The sequence below is a fragment of the Centroberyx affinis genome, unplaced genomic scaffold (genome assembly GCF_046629955.1).
Source record: "Centroberyx affinis isolate AG114_WGS23_722 - 3 ecotype Tasmania unplaced genomic scaffold, CSIRO-AGI_Caff_v1 ptg004576l_1, whole genome shotgun sequence".
Classification (NCBI taxonomy): Eukaryota; Metazoa; Chordata; class Actinopteri; order Beryciformes; family Berycidae; genus Centroberyx; species Centroberyx affinis.
In genome coordinates, this window is record NW_027282199.1 from 18,656 (window position 1) to 35,839 (window position 17,184).

Consider the following 17,184-nt stretch of genomic DNA (forward strand, 5'->3'; position numbering starts at 1 on the left):
ATAATGACACTATTGTAATAGAAAGACAAATGTAAACTTCTATTTTCAATCGTACCGGTAAGATTTTCGGTCAGTGCAATAGTATTTAAATTACAGGTCACAGGTGTCCTTTTATCGGGTATTTACAACTTGTTTGAACGTGTCTCTGCCAATCAGAATCAGGCTCTTTAACTGCAGCCCACCTGGAACAATGAAATAACCAACTGAGAACAATTTGGGTGCCAAAACAAAACTTTATTTGTCATGCCACAAAAAGGTCTACAGCAAACAACAACTTTTTTTTGCATTTGTTCACAGTCATTCAGAACTGATTACAGCAACTCCAGAAGATACAGAACCAGTCAAAAGTTTGGACACACCTGATTGAATGTAGGCCTACTATTTTTTTCATTATCTTAAAGCCATTTTGATCTAAAGGCTTATGCTTAAATGCTTGAAATTAGTTTTTTAGACAAATAGTGAAGTTGATGCCTATGTATGAATTTATTTCCAAAGCCTTTGCCTTTCCATCAAGGCAAAAGGGTGGCTACTTTAAAGAATCTAAAATATAAGATAATTTTGATTTGTTAAACACTTCTTTGGTCACTGCATAATTCCATTTGTGTTCATAGTTTTGATGTCTTTACTATTATTCTAAAATGTGAAAAATAGAAAAAATAAAGTAAAATGTGTGTGTCCAAACTTGACTGGTAGTGTACCTGAACTGGAAATATTTTATTCTCTATCCTGTGAACAACCTCATTTAAACAGAGAACAGAGAAACCGCTCATGGTTAGTCAAGACCTAAGTCTTGACTCTTTCAAGTTCAAATCCTATACTAAATGTAGACCGCTATGTTCATATTGAAAACTTGCTTTGCTCTTTTTCAAAATTAGACATGGTTATTTTGGCTTAGAAAAATGAACATTTATCCATGTTGGTTATATGGGAAAATACAGAGTTCTGTGCAAAAAAGGTGGACATTATCCACGCAAAGTGGTTGTGTGAAGATACTTAAAAAAATAAAACTGGGCATGTTTCTAGAAGGTCACTAGTCCCAATCCTGACCAGGTCGGAAAATCTGAGAGGGTGAAGTGAACAAGACATGCCCTTCCTTCCTAACTGTGGTCCGGGCTCCCTGAGCTGGTCAGCTGCCAGCACTACAAGACTGTGGTTGTACTGGGCATCTCCCAAGTGTGAATGTGTGTGTGTATGTGTGTGTGTCAGAGTGTGTATCCCTTCCTCCCCCAGCAATTACTCCCTCAGGTTGTTGCTGTAAATCAGACTTGGCTCTAAATCGACTTGCCTCATTACATAAGGGTAAAAAAAACAAAAACAATCAATACAACTATTTATATACAAACACAAAGTAAAACTTTGGTTCAGAAAAAAAACAAAATAACAAAACCCAGGCCTCTCTTAAAAAAAAAATAAATAATATCTAAAATATAGACTTTCACTTGTTTCTTAGAAAAACACAGATGAATGACTTTCTTTTTTTCTGTGACAAATAAATGTTTAGCAGTTTAGGAAACTGACAATTTCCCTCCAATTGTATTGAAACCATGTTAGCAGTGAGGTCAGCCAGTGTGTTTACATGCGCAGCATTTTCATTATTATTCAGGATACTTACTTTGAGTTTGTGTGTGTAAACATCCCACTCACAATAACCCAAATAACTCAAGCTCCTTTCCATATTATTGAATATATATATATATATGATAAATGGGTTACGCCAACATTATCTGGGATGCTGAATATATGGCACCATATTTACAGTGTACTATATTTTGTTTAATCATGTATATTTGTATATCCGTGAATGGGATATAAAAGATGCACTTCAACAGTTTATCCCGAATAAGACCTGAAGCAGAGGTATTGTTTGGAATATTGTGTGCTTGTGAACATCTGAGCCGGGTTTTACAAAAGCAAAAGCAGCATTTGTTAACTGGCAAGTCAACTGGACAAAGCTTTTGGAACACCTAGCCCTGGTCCATGATGATGAAGAGACAAAGAAATATGTAGCTCTCCGAGCTTTTATTACACCTGCATTTTGCACTGCAGCATCCGAGGAGCAGCTCTCTATCTTGCTGCAAACAGACTTTTTACAGCTCCACCTGCTAGTTGGATTTCTTCAGCCCAGGTAGTGTGAGCTCATACCTTGAGAGGAGAGAGATTTGGAATATTGATGCAGTTATGCTTGAACAAATTTCTACTCCAATCATTCATTATTGTCCAGACTAGACAAAGTTATTTTAAAGATCTATGCCCACAGACGATACTCGGGTCAAATAGTAGTTGCAAATAATTCCTGACATTTGTTTTAACCTGCTTGGAGAGCCTGATTGGATCGGGTTTGCTATAGGAAACTATGTAATGATACTGTAATATACTTAGTTCCATCACTGACAACTGACCTGACACTATCTGACTTGTTCTGATGCAATACACCCAACTCACCTGGTATGCTATGCAGAATAAAACACCAAGAATCATTTGCAACTACTGTTTCACTATAAGGTCCGCATCTACACCCTCGTACTACAAATATGAACCCATGCTACCAGGTTCACACATCATGGAAAAGTAGAAGACTGGGCTCCATACCATTCTGTGACGCCTTTGGCCAGTTCCAGCTGGGAAAGATCTATCAGGACCTGTGGACAGAAAACAAGTGGGAAGCAGATACAGTGCATGTTGCTAGTTATATTTTGCATTTTGGGCATTTATCCAGACCGATGTACAATGCATGCAACAGTAGAAGATGCTTAAAATCAAAGGTCGACAACATTGCAAGCAGCCAATGGCACAGAATCCGAGGGTCAGACACAGCAGCCAGATATTGATTCTGCTATATACTGTATGTATGAAATAAAACTTTATATAACACAGTACCATAACGATCAGTCCAGTGGCAAAGTGAAATATCTACCAGTAAAATATCTACCAGTCTAATATTGTGTAACATTATCAAGCATTTCAAATACCAATAGCCTTTGAGCTCTTCTATCAAAAATCAAAAAAGATGGCAGCAGCCTTGCCTACCATGCCAATCTCCTTTCTCTCCCGTGTGTGGAACATCCTGTTGTTTTTCACTGCCACATCCAACTTCCTGGTTTCTGCCTCTTCAAGTGACACAGAAAACTCAAACCTGTGACGAAAGAGGATTGGGAGAAAGAGAGGAATGCCATACACAGTCTCAACCTCCAAGCCTCAAGTACAACTTTGCAAATGTCGGGAATCATAAAAATCAACAGATGAAAATGTCAAATGTTGTTTTTCACACGTAAACGTGTGATGTGCGAGACATCCAGTGAGCTTACTTTTCGTTGAAGATAGGGTTGATCGTCCTCTTTTTGACATGAGTCTTCATGCGGTGTCTCCAGGTTTGGTCAGGGAGCAAGTAGAGGCGGACGTAGGAATCTGAGCCATTCTCATTGCAGGGGAACAGGTTCCTGCGGGGAACCGGCACAAGTGACGCCTTAAATATATTGCAGCTGGTTATGCGTTTTTCTCTTAATGATTCGTTAGGTTTGAATGACATATATTAATTCCGGTGGCAATGTCGTTGTAATTGAAACCACAAAGAATGAAGCAAATGAAGAAATCTGAATCAGAAATCTGTGTTTGGATCTTAGTTGACTAAATTCCTAGTTAGTATACATACTGATGTAAAACACTATAGGCCCTACTAAGAGGAGGGAGGTTATATGTTTTCGGTGTACCTGTGAGGAAGTGCTACAGATGGTATTAGGACTGCACACTAGAATGAGAAATGCTAATAGTTATGAGTAAATCATAACCATTAGCATCTCATTTTCTTAACCCCAAACTGTGTTTGACATTCTTGCTGAAAGGAAATTATGCAGAAAATGTTGTGTCCATATATTTCCACATTCATATAGCAGTCAAAATATTCAGCAACAATATCCTAGTTCCCTTGATAGTACCATAAATATGTCAGAGTTGCTTATATGTATTTTAAGTAATATTTAGTGTTGATTTTTCATGTTGATTAACATATACTGTAAATTCCAATGCATTCAAGAAATATTTATGTGATTACAACCCCCAATGTGCCAATATGCCTGTGTTCAGATCTGAGCTGAGCAAATGAAGTGGAGCCTGGATGTTGGAGTACCTGCAGGAGTTGACCAGGATGATAAGCTTGTTCCTCAGGGTGGCGTAGCGCAGGGTCAGCTGGATCTCCCCAAACGACCCCTGATGGTTCATGATGGCCCTTCGGTGATGAAAGTACTTTTTTTGTTACGTGACTGTTACTAAAACACCTACACGACAGCTGTAGAAAGGTTAGAACTCACACTTAGAACGCACACTGACTAAAGGTATAATGAACACGAGCGGACACACTTCAGCCTAACCATCAAAACTTGGAGAGCACAGAAGATTAGCTTAAGTTTAGCATAGATTTTTCAAGTTAAGAAACCTCCAGCGATGCCCAGAAATGATGCAATAATTATAACTTTACATGCTGGTCTAGAATGAAATCTTGCTGGAAGCTTGAACTTCCCTTATAAACTAGAAAAATGGGAAAATAATTCTGCACACTGCAAATACAATGCTTGGACAAAAAAGGTTTTCCTAGCTCAGAAAAACAAATTTATTGTATAAGTGCCCAACTTGAAGGTGAAAAAAAAGTGAAAGTGAAAAAAGAACTATATGTAATATGTTGGGCACTTATGCAAAAAAAATGTAATAAATTTGTTTTTCTGAACTAAAAAAAAACCTTTTTGTCCCAGCCTTTTATTTGCAGTGTACAGAATTATTTTCCCATTTTTCTAGTTTACAATATTTTGATTCTTGCACCTGCGTTACAACTGACCTTCATTTTAGTGCAACCAGCACCTTTACATTTTTCTCCACTTTCCTTATAAAAAAAATCTGTTAAGTGATAGCATTTTTGCAAATCCTCTCAGATCTCACACTGCAGCTCTGCATGGTCTCATATAGAGTAAAGCAAAAGACTCACGCTGGGTAGGGAGTTCCCTCTGAAAGGTCGAAGCGCGACGAAGCGATGGAGTTCTCCGACAGCAGGCTGTGGGAGTCGAACCGACGCATGCCAGCAGGTGTCCGCCGGCCTTCGGAGGCCAGGAAGGAGCCGCGGCGCTGGGGTGCGTAGTCTCCATTAAAGCCGTTGGTGGAACCAGCGGCCGGGATTGGAGATGAGGCTTGGGCAGAGACGGTGTTGGAAGGAGGAGATGGAGAGGAGGCGGTGGAGAGCGAGGGAGTGGCTGAGGAGGCGCTGCTTGCTTGGTTTGTCTGAAGTGTTTGTGGTTTGGGTTGCGGAGGAGGATCGAGGATGATCTTGGGCGGGGGCTTTTCCAGGGTAAGAATCTATGTTGGAATTGAGGACATCAGTGACAGTGAAAAAAATAGCTGTACCAATAAGGTGACATAAAGTGTGAAAATGATGACTCTACCAAATTTTAATGTGGTATAAGTTGTTTCTGAAGAAAGGGGCCAGAACCCAAAAAGGATAAAAACTGAGGTATTGGTTTCAAATAAGGATAAATGTTGCTTAAAGTGGTAATCAGCAAGATTCTTGTTTTGGAGACATCTTTGGTGCCAATCACTTTTCTTTTTTCGCCACAGGGGTTTTTCCTGGAAAGACATACCTCCTGGCAGGTGTTTAAAATAACAAATGCAGCAAATGTCGGCAAATGTCACAGATACTTAACTGCAAGTGAGAAGAGGAAGCAGTGTAACCGGGTCTGGTGTATGGGCGTGTGGTGTGCTTATGTGTGTATGTGTAAAATGAGTGTATATGTACTGAATGTGCGTGTACGTTCGTATTAATGTGTGTGCTCACCCTGAGAGTGGCCTTCATCTTGATCTGGCTGTTGGCTCCAGAGCGCTCCAGCAGGAAGCGCTGGTCCAGCGTCATGTTGGAGGTGCTGAGGAGGCGAGCCAGGGGCAGGTTGAGGACACCCAGCAGAGTCTTCTTCTCATGCTCTTTGACCTGGGACAGCACAGAGAGACAGACAGACACATCAGAAAAATCTTCATATAGTGAGTGAATTAACTTTTATAGTCCCTGAGGATACTTGTTTGGCACAAAGAGCATGAGAGGCGTAAAAAACATTAAAAACATATGGCTATAAAGACAGTTCACATGGGCAATGACAAGACACAATTTTAAGTGTAGCATTCCATTGCAGGACTAAAACTTTCTGGGGACTGGGGAGGTTTGGCTCATGAGATGGATCCAAAAAATAAAGTTCAATGGATTTCAAAATATGGTGATGCTCTTTATGTTTTGAAGCCTTCATCACAATAAAACTGCCATTGTTATGTATTGTACTTTTATATTTGAATAGGATTTTTAGCAAAACATTAGCCGTGTTCACTAACATTCTCCTGTTCGTGGCACCGAGCAAATTCCTTGGAATTGACCAAATACTGTAAAGAATTACCAGGCTAACACTCTCTCTGATGTGTGCCTCTCTAGTGACTTCTCTGAATGTGGACTTTAAGACACCTCCAATGGTCAGAGCACACTCACAAGACTTTCGGTACATGACACTAGGCGGAAGCTGATCCTAATAATACATGACCTTGGGGGCTGTATTCCTCTTAAATATTTCTGCCAATGTCTGATTCAAGACAAAAAATATGTAAAAATGCTGCCTGGTAAAAAAAAAAGCAACTTTAAATTTTCAGTTGTGATTATTGCTCCCTTTACAGCTAAATCCAAAACAATGGATCACTTCTTCTCGGAGAGAGCTTTTGTGTGGCATGTACAATGTTTAGTGGCAGACCTGAACACTGAGCTGCTGGTTCTTGATATTATGCACAAAGAAGGTGAAGCCTTCCTCCCACACCGGGTCTTTAGACGCGTACACAACCTGCGAAGAAAGAAGTCAGTGACAGGGATAATTAGAAGAGAAGGGTTCAGTCCAAAAATCTAGATAGCAATTTTGGACAGAAGACTGTTCATAGCAAGTTAATTTACTTTCCCTGAGATGTTTTAAACAAAGGACTTAAAAAAGGCAATAACCTAAGTAATTTCAATAGTGACTTTTGTGAAATTAAGTGTTACATTTTTCAAACCGTGGAGATATAATTTTGGAATGAAACTTTTTCAGAGAGTGAAGATGTTACAAAATGTTTTGGAAAGTAAGAGAACTGAAAACTTAAAGCAAAGTGGCTCCTAATAGCAAAGGGATTAGCTGGTGCTAAAATAAGGCAAGCAAACAAAAGGAACATTAATTGACAGATTTGACATATTAGACATATCAATTAAAATAAAATGGTGTATATATATAATAAAGTGAGAGCTGTACCTTGCTTTTCTGAACTTGTTCATCGATGGAGAATTCCACAAATGAGTTAGGATTGGCGGTTCTCCTTGTGAGCTGAAAACATAATGTAAATTGTCTTTAATTTACCAGAAAGATATTTTCTGACACTGGGAGTCAATACGCCACACAAAAAAAATCAGCAACCATGATGAATATTAGCCAGCGAGTGTACTGATGGGTAGAGTAACTATTTCAGCCACTTTGACACTTGATTTCTTAACTGCTAGCAGAAATAAGCCAGTGCTCATCTCCCATATCAGAGAGTCACGCTGGTCCCATTTAAGGTATTTACATTCAAGAGCATCTGCTGTTATGATGCTGCTTGACTCCTCCTCGTTTTCTGCCTGTGGGACAGGGAACCACCAACACACTGGAATGCTGGGAGTTTGCCTGCAGGCAGCCGGTTGCCTCCTAGCTTGGGTTGATTCCGCATTCCACTCCTAATACACACCAGAGCCATCTGGGACATGTAAAACAGATGTTTTACGTTGGCAAGGCAGAGAGAAGTGCCTTTTCTATCACAGGATAAGGAGGTGGATGCTATTGCAGGAGTGTAGTCCATCTCAGATTAGCTTCTAACAGGCATGGGTGACCCTCATTTCAACATCATTCCATGTCCAATGCTCATTACTATTCTATATTTACTGTAGAGCCGACCCACAAGAGAGAGACATCTCACGTTTCAACAACAGTCTTCCCCAAACCCTTCAGCATGCACTGAAGGAAGAGGACTGTCTTGTATACCGCCTCTAAAAATACATTTTGACAATAACGGAGCATTACAACCACCTTCCTGTAGGTGTTTCCCCTCAGTTTTTTTTTTTTTTCCTTGATTGTGAGGACTTTCTAGTGCAGAATGAACCTTCTACACAAGCATCTGCCTGTAGTTCATTCTCAACTATCTTTACTAAGATTAAATATAGAGTTCAGGATAGCAGAACCTAAACAAGACTGCCAACTTTTCTCTCCCTGAAAGGATCCTGTGTTGACTTCAACACTTTTTACTTTGTGAGTGTATTTTCACACAATGACCAGCAGAGGGCATTTAGAGGGAACCGCTCCGCAGACAGTTCAAGTCAGGACATACAGTGCTGGGATATGTTTACCAAGCAGATCTGGGTCAAATAGTGTTTGCAAATAATGCTTAGCATTTGCTTGAAATTGCCTTAATGGCTGTGGTTTACAACATCAGTACACATCAGACCGAGTAGACAAGCTGTCGATCACAGAAATCACTTATACTAAGTGATAGTCAAACTACTTATCTGTGCTCGTCTGAACTTTATGGCAGCAAAACTATTTAACCCAGGTTTGTTTCCAAGAAGACAAACAAATAGAGATTTAATATATGGAGTATAATTCAAATTTTACACAACAAACATAGTTCCTCACCACACACATGCTCACTTCCTATTATACACTTCTAATCCCATTTCTTTGTCGTGGAAAACTCACCCTGAACAAGCCTCAGGTGAAGGAGTAACTCTAGCAACATGCACACCAGCTGGTAACACACACACCCACATAAAATGACAGGCATTCACCAGACAAACAGGAAATACCAGCCATGCAGAGGGATAAGTTCACCTGGAGTGAGTCTGTGTCTTGTCCGAAATCTGCACAGCGTATACACAATCCCTCTGCAACGACTATCCATACTAACCTTACTGTATACTCCTTACTGTAGCATGCAATGTATGGAACAATATCAACATGACAAATTAAAATATATAACATTCATACTCAACAGGTACAACACAATGTAGTGGAGATTTCAGTCAGAGAGACAGATCTGGGGCGATGGTAGCCTCTAGGTCTAAAGAAGGGGTTTGTGACTAGGAGGTCACCGGGTCGAATCCTTGGACTACTCCCCTGGGCCAATGGTGTAATTATGTTTGTGTTCTTAGTCAACCTGTCTGGTTAAACAAGGGTTAAGAAAAATGCTGACTTACCCTGGCTTCCTTTGAGTGCTTCCCGTGTTTCTGATTGTGGGTGAACTCACTGTTGTCCTTCTGTTGACACATAACGAGAACATCATCAGCACACGTGTCAACACATATGGCAACATCTGTTTTTAGCAACAAGGAGACCTGTTAAACCACTTACTGGTATGTTTGAGGCATTGTCCAGATACACTGCAAGCATAGCGCAAGCACAGCCCTCGGTAGACTGGAAGAGAGTAATGGCAGACAGCAATACATGATTTACACACCTGATTAGGCACTGGCCCTACAACCTGGTCCCACACAGGGGAGGTGAACTTGTGGCAGGGAGGTTGCCAGGTTGAATAAGAGCCTACTGGGAGTGTATAAACGTGTGAATGTGAAGTTTGATGGAAGAGAAGTAAGGAAAAGTGAGGCTACCTCCTTCAGCAGGGTCTGGTCAGTCTGGAGGGAAAGCCACTGCAGTTTCATATGAACTTCTCCATTCGGGACCCCTTCCAGAGGAAACCACTACAACAACACAGAAGGATATCCATTTATTAACATGTCATTAATATAAAGGCTTACTTCCAAATTGCTATATATTGAGTTTGGGGGAAAAATTAGAAATGTATCAACGTTTAAAAACATGTCAGTTCATTCTCAAAAATTGTGCCATTTTGTTAACCAAATGGTTAATAACCTAGTAAAATAGTATTAGGATTAGGATAGTATTCTGTAATGTGATTTTCTTTCATGCCAGCAATCTTTTTGTGAGTGCCGGTGTCATTGTTTTTTTGAATGGTGGAAAAAAAATATTGGAACAAAGCTCTTTATACAGTGTAACCATTGCATTAAATAGGACCTCACCTGATCCATCTCTTTCTCCCTCTTCACCTCTCCGAAATCAAGGTGATACCTAAGGGGTAAGTTCGTTTATAATGATGAAAACTGATAATGAGGGTTGAATAATATGATGACTTTAAAGGAACAAAATCAAGTAGATTCACTCACATTCTCAACAGTGCATATAGTGCAGTACAAATAGTAATAAAAATACTAATTGTTATTCATAGTTCCTTACTTTACATCGCCACATAACTTAGTCTTAATAGTCTTATCCAAACAAAATATCTTTGTAGTCAAACAACCTCTGTTTGCAATCAAACCATAACTGAAACGGTTGATCAGTGTTTATAGCTGACAGGCCATATTAGGACACAAACCAAGCAACATCATGAATACAATGGATCTGACTAGAGCAGTGTTAAACCTATTTATTCACACTGTTATTAGCTGGTTTGCTTACCTTCCAAGGAAGTCGTCTTTGTCTGTGTCCTCGTCAAATAGCTCCAACTCCAACTCTTGTCCTGGGGCCTCATGGACCACAAACTGCACATAGAGAAAGACAGGTTGGCATTAGCAGATGTCTTAAAGATGGGATTGTGGATGTAAGAATATATGCCCTGGATCAGCACTCATACTCAGTTTAATTTCAAAAAGAGTGCTATATTGAGGGAAAAGGCCATAGCGGATTAAATATTGAAAAGAGTATATTGGATGTTGAACATTACAGCTGCAATGTGGCGGATAGATGCGCCACTTTGCAAAAAGTAAACAAAAAATGGAGGCACTTGTCACCACAGGTGACAACCTTAACTTTCTAATATTGACTTATTGGCAGTAATCTGTTTGATTTGTTCTCCAGTGTAATATATGTGACAGAAGTTATGTTTCTTCACCTCTGCCTCACAAACAAGGAAGTGAGGGATGGGATTTTAACAATCTGGTGGTTTGCATTACAGAATACACACGTCTCCAGTGATCACAGGGTGTCTTCAAAAACGTGTTAATAAACATGCAGGTGATGTGTTAACTTTCACTGTGTATAGTTATGTGCTATGAATTCATAGTATTGTGCTCTGCTGTTGGGTGAAAACCTTCAACCTCCAAAATGTCAACTTGTCAGGAGCTAAGAAAAGCAGCCTTGTTTGTAGCTTTTTGAGTTTCTCCAATGGGGTTTGAAAAGGTTTTATAAGCACAAGGATGGCAGAATTTTCTTAGTTATGAGGTTCTCACATGACAACAGCAATATGTTACGTAAAGCCTCTACCTCATACACTTCGTTCCATTGCGGGTTCAGATTCTCTTTGATAGTCTCGCTTTTGAACTGATTGTTGCCAACTCTGAGCACCGCGTATGGGTCTGATTTGCCCTTCACAATGCCCATCATGTACGTATCCTTGGCAGGCAGGTCTCTGGCCTCCAGCAGGTGGACCCTCACCACCCCCTGAGGGACAGAGGAGCACATGAGTCCAGATGAACATTTCACATGAGCACAATCTGTGTGAAAAGATACCCGCACACTGTCTTCACCTGCACTTCAGACATTATAATGGCAAGGACTGCAAGGGTAAAAACAATTTTATTAGGCAATGTTTTAGCTGAGGACCTTTATCAGATATGTCATGATGTAGATCCTAGAGCGAGCAATGGCTTTTAAATATGCAAGTGACTGTGCAGGGGTCTTTTTACATGAATTTTACCCTGTCTTGCTTCCCCTTTACACAATGACATTAAGCACAATCTGACAGGGCAAACATCACATTCCCATATTCATAATTAACAACCAAAACATAATCTACTTCTGACATTCAGCAGATGCAGAGTGTTGTGCTGACCCTTGATTCTAATGTTAATAATTTCAACTCTTATTTTAAGTCACTCTGGATGAGAGTGTCAGCCAAACGCCTACAATGTAAATGTTAATGAGTGAGTTACATACACGAGGTAGTGGGAATCGCATCTGGTCCACTTTAACCTGGTCTATGAGGGGAATACACATGCGGTTGGGCAGCACCATGAGAGAGGCAATGATGTCCATGATGGCCCCTTCAGACAGCTGACTGGCAGGGGACAGATGGGGTCAAACAGCATTAAAACCAAGAAACTCAACACCATGAAGACAGTGTGACCATTAAGACCATTTTTCAGCCACATCCTGCATCACTTTCACATGAGTTGCACACATTCACGCGTAACAGTCCGAGGCTTTTCTGTGGAAACTAACCTGAAAGCGGGAGTGTCCAAGAGGTTGGTCATGCCGGTCCAGTTAATCTGCAGGGTCTGAAAAATCATTTGGACTTTTACACTTATCACTAATCGTACAGCTCAATTAATCACAGTGAGATGTAGAGTAAGATGTAAGAGTAAAATGTCCTTGGACACTCACGGGGCGGCGAATGAAAAAAAAGGTGACTCCTCCCACCAGCGGGGCTTGACCAATGAGAGGCTCCAGAATGACTCTCAGCATCCCTTGTAGCTGAAATGATTCACAGAACTTTGTTTTAAAGTGCTCATGTATTTTTCAAATTGTGGAAATATGAACCCAATTTTTCACACTACATATGTAGCGTGTGTCCCAGTAATCCCAGTGAAACGATCTTTAACTGAATATGTATTATGTAACTAAAACAACTTGTAGTACGCAAGAGTAGTGCAGTGACGTGGTGTCAGGCGCAAAGCAGAAACTTCAGAAAACCCACCTGAAGTCCTTTGACACCAGCTGTGATAGGTGGCTTCACCTCCGTGTCGATGTCCACGTCACCGTCATAACTGCAAAGTGAACAGAACCTGTGAGAACTACATGACTGTAAAAAGAGTAAACATTATATGGGACAGTATGTACATCTAGGAGCAGGGGTCTCATGTAGAATTTACAGGGAACTGGAAAAAAAGAGACAGTGATTGAAGTGATTAATTTGACAATTTCGACGTCAACCTTTGTGTTCTTCACTGGCAGGCATGATTATAATTAGAGTACAGCCTTACCAACCTTATATTCATGTCCATAACCACTTCCCTCTTATCCACTTCATGGGTGTACACTTTCATTCCAGTGATCCTGAGAGGCTGGAATGAGGAAGAGGAGGATCAGGTAATGTTCCCAGAGATGGTGTGACGGTTAAGACTCACATATCTGGAGCCACATGTACCACAAATCCCACCAGTGCTTTCTCTACTGTTTCAGCTTTCCTACACTCTAAAAACAAAATAATAAGGGGTGCCGACTGCTCACACTCCTTTCCTAAGACATTACTTGACTTTTTTTTTTAGAGTAAATGTTTGCTGCTGTTTTACCAGAATTTACATGCACTTTAAATTGTCTATGTCCTCTAGATGTGTGCATATGTATGTATGTATGTATGTTTTTATGTATGATTACGTATATGTTCTTATTTTATTTTATTATACATGTATTGCTCTTGGCTTTGTGAAGCACATGGTGTTGCTTTTTGTATGAAATGTGACTTTTTGACTTGATTGTACACTCAGTCTATTAGGTGCATCACTGCAGGAATCATTCCTATAAATGACGTGGCTGGGGTTTGCTTTATAGAGCAGGCAGGCATTGATGGATTCAATAAGTGTTCAAGTGAACACTAGACTGAGCTAAAGCAGGTGTTTAAGTGGCTTGGACTATGGAATGACTGTTGATGCCAGGCAAAAGAAAGAAATACACACACAGACTCAAAAACACAACACACAGAATGTAAATGGACTAACAAAGAAAAGTAACAGACGTCAACTCACTATGTGTCCGAAGTGGACCTTGGTAAAAGTGAACGTTTTGAGGGCGGGGCTAGAGAGCCTGATGGACGGCTGGATGTTGTCTTTAAGGAGCTTCTCCATGAACATTCCAAAGAAAGGCCAAGCTTGCTCCAACACCTGACCACACACAACAAAACAGACCTGTAAACATGACATATTTCCACGCCTCGGTCAAACAGCAAATATGTAAACGTAAATAATTCTTTGCATTTGTTTTAATGTGCTTGGAGTACCAGATTGGTCAAAACTTTTGCTGTGCTTGTGTATAATTTCTGGAAGTCATTGCAGGCTTTTTTTTTTGTAAACCATGCCAATCTGTCACATAATTAGTTGAAAATAAACCACAAAACCTAATTGCAAATATTATTTGACTAGGTTGGCTGCAGGTTCAGGTTCAGCTGCAGTGGTAGTGATACAGTCATAATAAAAACTTGCATGTGTTAAAGGTGTCATACAAGCAACTGAGCCCTGTGCTTCTTTGCATAATGCAACCAGGTCCTGTGCTTCTTTGCATGATAGACGGCCATGCTACCAGTCGAGTCAAATCAAAAACACCCACTTGATTTATTCAGAATGGGATTTCTCCAACTCTGTCAGATATGCTTTGCATCACCTCTTCAATTGTAAAAGCATAGGAAGAGGCAGGTTAGCTTCATTTTATTACTGTACCTTGTTAACCCAGTCAACTCTCTCAACATCAGGGAAGTGGACCTTTGGAAAACAAAAAATGATAGTTATGATAGAAGTTGTTCGGTTTTCCAATAACTACTAATCACAGACTTTGACTTCTATTGTCCAGCCCAAATCACAATGAGGTGACACACAGTGACATGCATGATGTTGGTGATAAGGGTGATTATCATGATTATGATTATTATTATGTTGTTGTGATAAAGTATTACTGTTGTTGAAGTGATATTGATAATGATTCCTCCATCATTTAGCTAAAATGGCTCGTGACTAATTCATTATACAATCAGTGAAATTAAATAAAATCCCCAAAATGGCAATGCAGGGAAATCAAGCAGCAATAAGATTAGTGAGACAAATTGTGTAAAATTATGAAAATTGTTCCCATTTCAGAAATTTGACAACATTCCATGGGAGCACAAATGGTTGAATTACCACAAATGAATATGGCAAGTACAGTAATATTTGTTATTTAGGTCTTACCAAAGCTTCTTTGCAGCTGTAAAGCTGTGGGCTGTAACAGAAGTGTGGTATCATCTACTAATACACAGCAAGTGATGTGACTCACACCTTGTGCTATTAAACTAGTGAGTACCTTCACTGAATTCTATCTTAGATGTTAAGAGGAAGGATGGGGGTAAAATTGGATGAATTGAATACTCTGTTTAATTCTAAAATTGATTGACAGAGCTCTTGTCACAAGGACTGTTACAAAATCAAAACACCAACAGCAACAGTTCCTTTGCTGTTCGTAAACACTGGAGAAAAGCTGTTTTGAGCTGTGGAAAGCTTATTTACCATATGTATACCCTTTAATAAATCAGGTATAATTGGTATACTCTGGAAGAGAGGGCAAACCATCTGTTCTTTGTTTTTGGTACTTGTTTAGTGGGATCGAATGACGCATTGGGCTGGAAATGTATGTCTTACCTGAAGAAAATCAAGAGGCTGCGTGACACAAAAACATTTGTTTGAGAGGATTTGCATGTCATTACCTCCCTCTCTCCCCTCTCTTTCACTCTGTCTCACACACACAGCAATTGAGAGAGGGGGTGAGAGAGAAAGTGCTCACACCAAAAAGATTGAATCAGTCTTTTCATGTCTACTGTACGTTACATTCCTCTGACATGACAAGAATCCCTCTCTCGGTCTCTCCTTTCTTGTTAGCGTGAGTCACTGTTGGTGTGGGTGTGGTGTAACCAAATGTGGAGGGGTGAATGCTCCTGCAAAAATGATAGCTGGCTTAACCAGCCTCTGAGTCTGACATGTTGATCCCGAATCTAGCATTTCATTGCCCCATACAAACAATGTGTATTGGTAGTCATGACAACAGTGAGTGTAAAATGTAGTCTGAATATGGGATGTAGAAAACACTAGGCTTGTTTAAGATTTATGATTCCAAATAGATAAAGAATGAACTATAGATGTGAAATCTGGCCTTTCTTTCACTGACATGATGTGACTGGTTAGTGTCTGCTTTGAATCCCCAAACTGAAAGAATGTGGAGTGGAGTGGAGTGGAGTGTTGCTGGAAAGAGCAAACCTCCTTGGACAAATCAAGGATAAAAACATCAGTCCTCTACCTTTGTTTGCCTTGCACAAATTTGAGATTTCGCTCCATGCAATGGGCAATACCACAGCCACATCTCCATACATAACGTTACATACCCAAGTTGCCATATTCAACGCGCTATGCAACTCCTTGTTGATCACGTGTGTTTCATTATCCACAAATTCAATGGCGGTTCCGATCCGGACGTCTTTCCACTTGCGATTTTTCTTCCACCAGGTGAGCATCATCATGCACAGCAGCACCCAGCTGATACTGAGGCCGAGGTATCCCGTCAGATACACGGGATAGAAGACCACTATCGCCTTCCCACAGTATGCCAGGAACTCCATGAGGATCTGATTGACCGCGGACGGGCTCAACTTCTCCGTGCTGCCGTGAGCAGTGGAGCTCTCGCCGGGGCGCCCTCCCTCCACCGGGCCGCTTGGAAGCATCTGGCCGGCGGATGACATTCAGTCAGGGTCCCGCTGAAGCCCGGTGCGCTCCGTCAAAGTTCGGAGCTGTTTACTTACCCCGCTCCAATACAAATGATGTGTTTAATTTTCTTTTCTGGTTTTATGTCGTCTCACTTGTACGGCTTTCTCTTAACATAGCTGCAACATCCAGAAAGTCAACTTATTGCACAGCACAAGAGCAGTCACGTCAGACTAAAAACTATGTAAACTTCCGTGTCTGAAACTTGCAGCAGGTAGACACTCCCAAAAATCTACACCTGCGCCCATGGGTGGGGGGCGACTATAAATATAACCTGCAGGTGGAGCCAGAAACACAAGAAACATGTCTAGTTTAGTTCCTAAATGCTACAGCACTGTAGTGTAGTCTAACAAGAGTACATTTTCTTGACGTAATTTACAAGCGATGTACTGTATGTTTCTCTCAAAGATGAATGCCAAGTTCACTCAGGTCCAAAACTCGTATACATGACTCAATGTTGATGACCCAGAACTGGAACTGGATGTGACACCAGATATCTACCATTTTATGATTCATGACTGGACTTCAATAAATTGGATTCAGCCACACTAGAGTGAAACTCTGCAATCCTCCTATTCCAAAAACCCTCCTTGTTATTCTATTTCTTCATCTCA

The 17,184-nt window shown here is 40.4% G+C and overlaps 1 protein-coding gene across 1 annotated transcript; it reads right to left on the reverse strand.

Moving 5' to 3' along the window:
• Positions 1-219: 219 nt before the first annotated feature.
• esyt3 (extended synaptotagmin-like protein 3) lies at positions 220-16,745 on the reverse strand. The gene is made up of 23 exons (XM_071544433.1): positions 16,195-16,745; positions 14,507-14,548; positions 13,820-13,954; positions 13,062-13,138; positions 12,772-12,841; positions 12,459-12,548; positions 12,297-12,352; positions 12,012-12,132; positions 11,340-11,516; positions 10,536-10,618; positions 10,097-10,145; positions 9,668-9,757; positions 9,411-9,473; positions 9,257-9,316; positions 7,287-7,358; positions 6,762-6,848; positions 5,813-5,962; positions 4,973-5,337; positions 4,124-4,222; positions 3,306-3,437; positions 3,028-3,133; positions 2,590-2,639; positions 220-2,142 (listed from the first exon to the last, which is right to left on the reverse strand). The coding sequence occupies exons 1-23, from the start codon at positions 16,546-16,548 to the stop codon at positions 2,103-2,105; spliced, it is 2,568 nt and encodes an 855-aa protein (XP_071400534.1). The 5' UTR covers positions 16,549-16,745; the 3' UTR covers positions 220-2,102.
• Positions 16,746-17,184: the final 439 nt, after the last annotated feature.

Coding starts and splice junctions, on each gene's coding strand:
- esyt3 (XM_071544433.1), bottom strand. CDS start 16,548: ATGTCATCCGCCGGCCAGATGCTTCCAAGCGGCCCGGTGGAGGGAGGG. Junction 13,139..13,819: donor AGGTCCACTTCGGACACATA/GTGAGTTGACGT, acceptor TCCTCATTCCAG/CCTCTCAGGATCACTGGAAT. Junction 10,146..10,535: donor AAAGACGACTTCCTTGGAAG/GTAAGCAAACCA, acceptor CTTACCCCTTAG/GTATCACCTTGATTTCGGAG.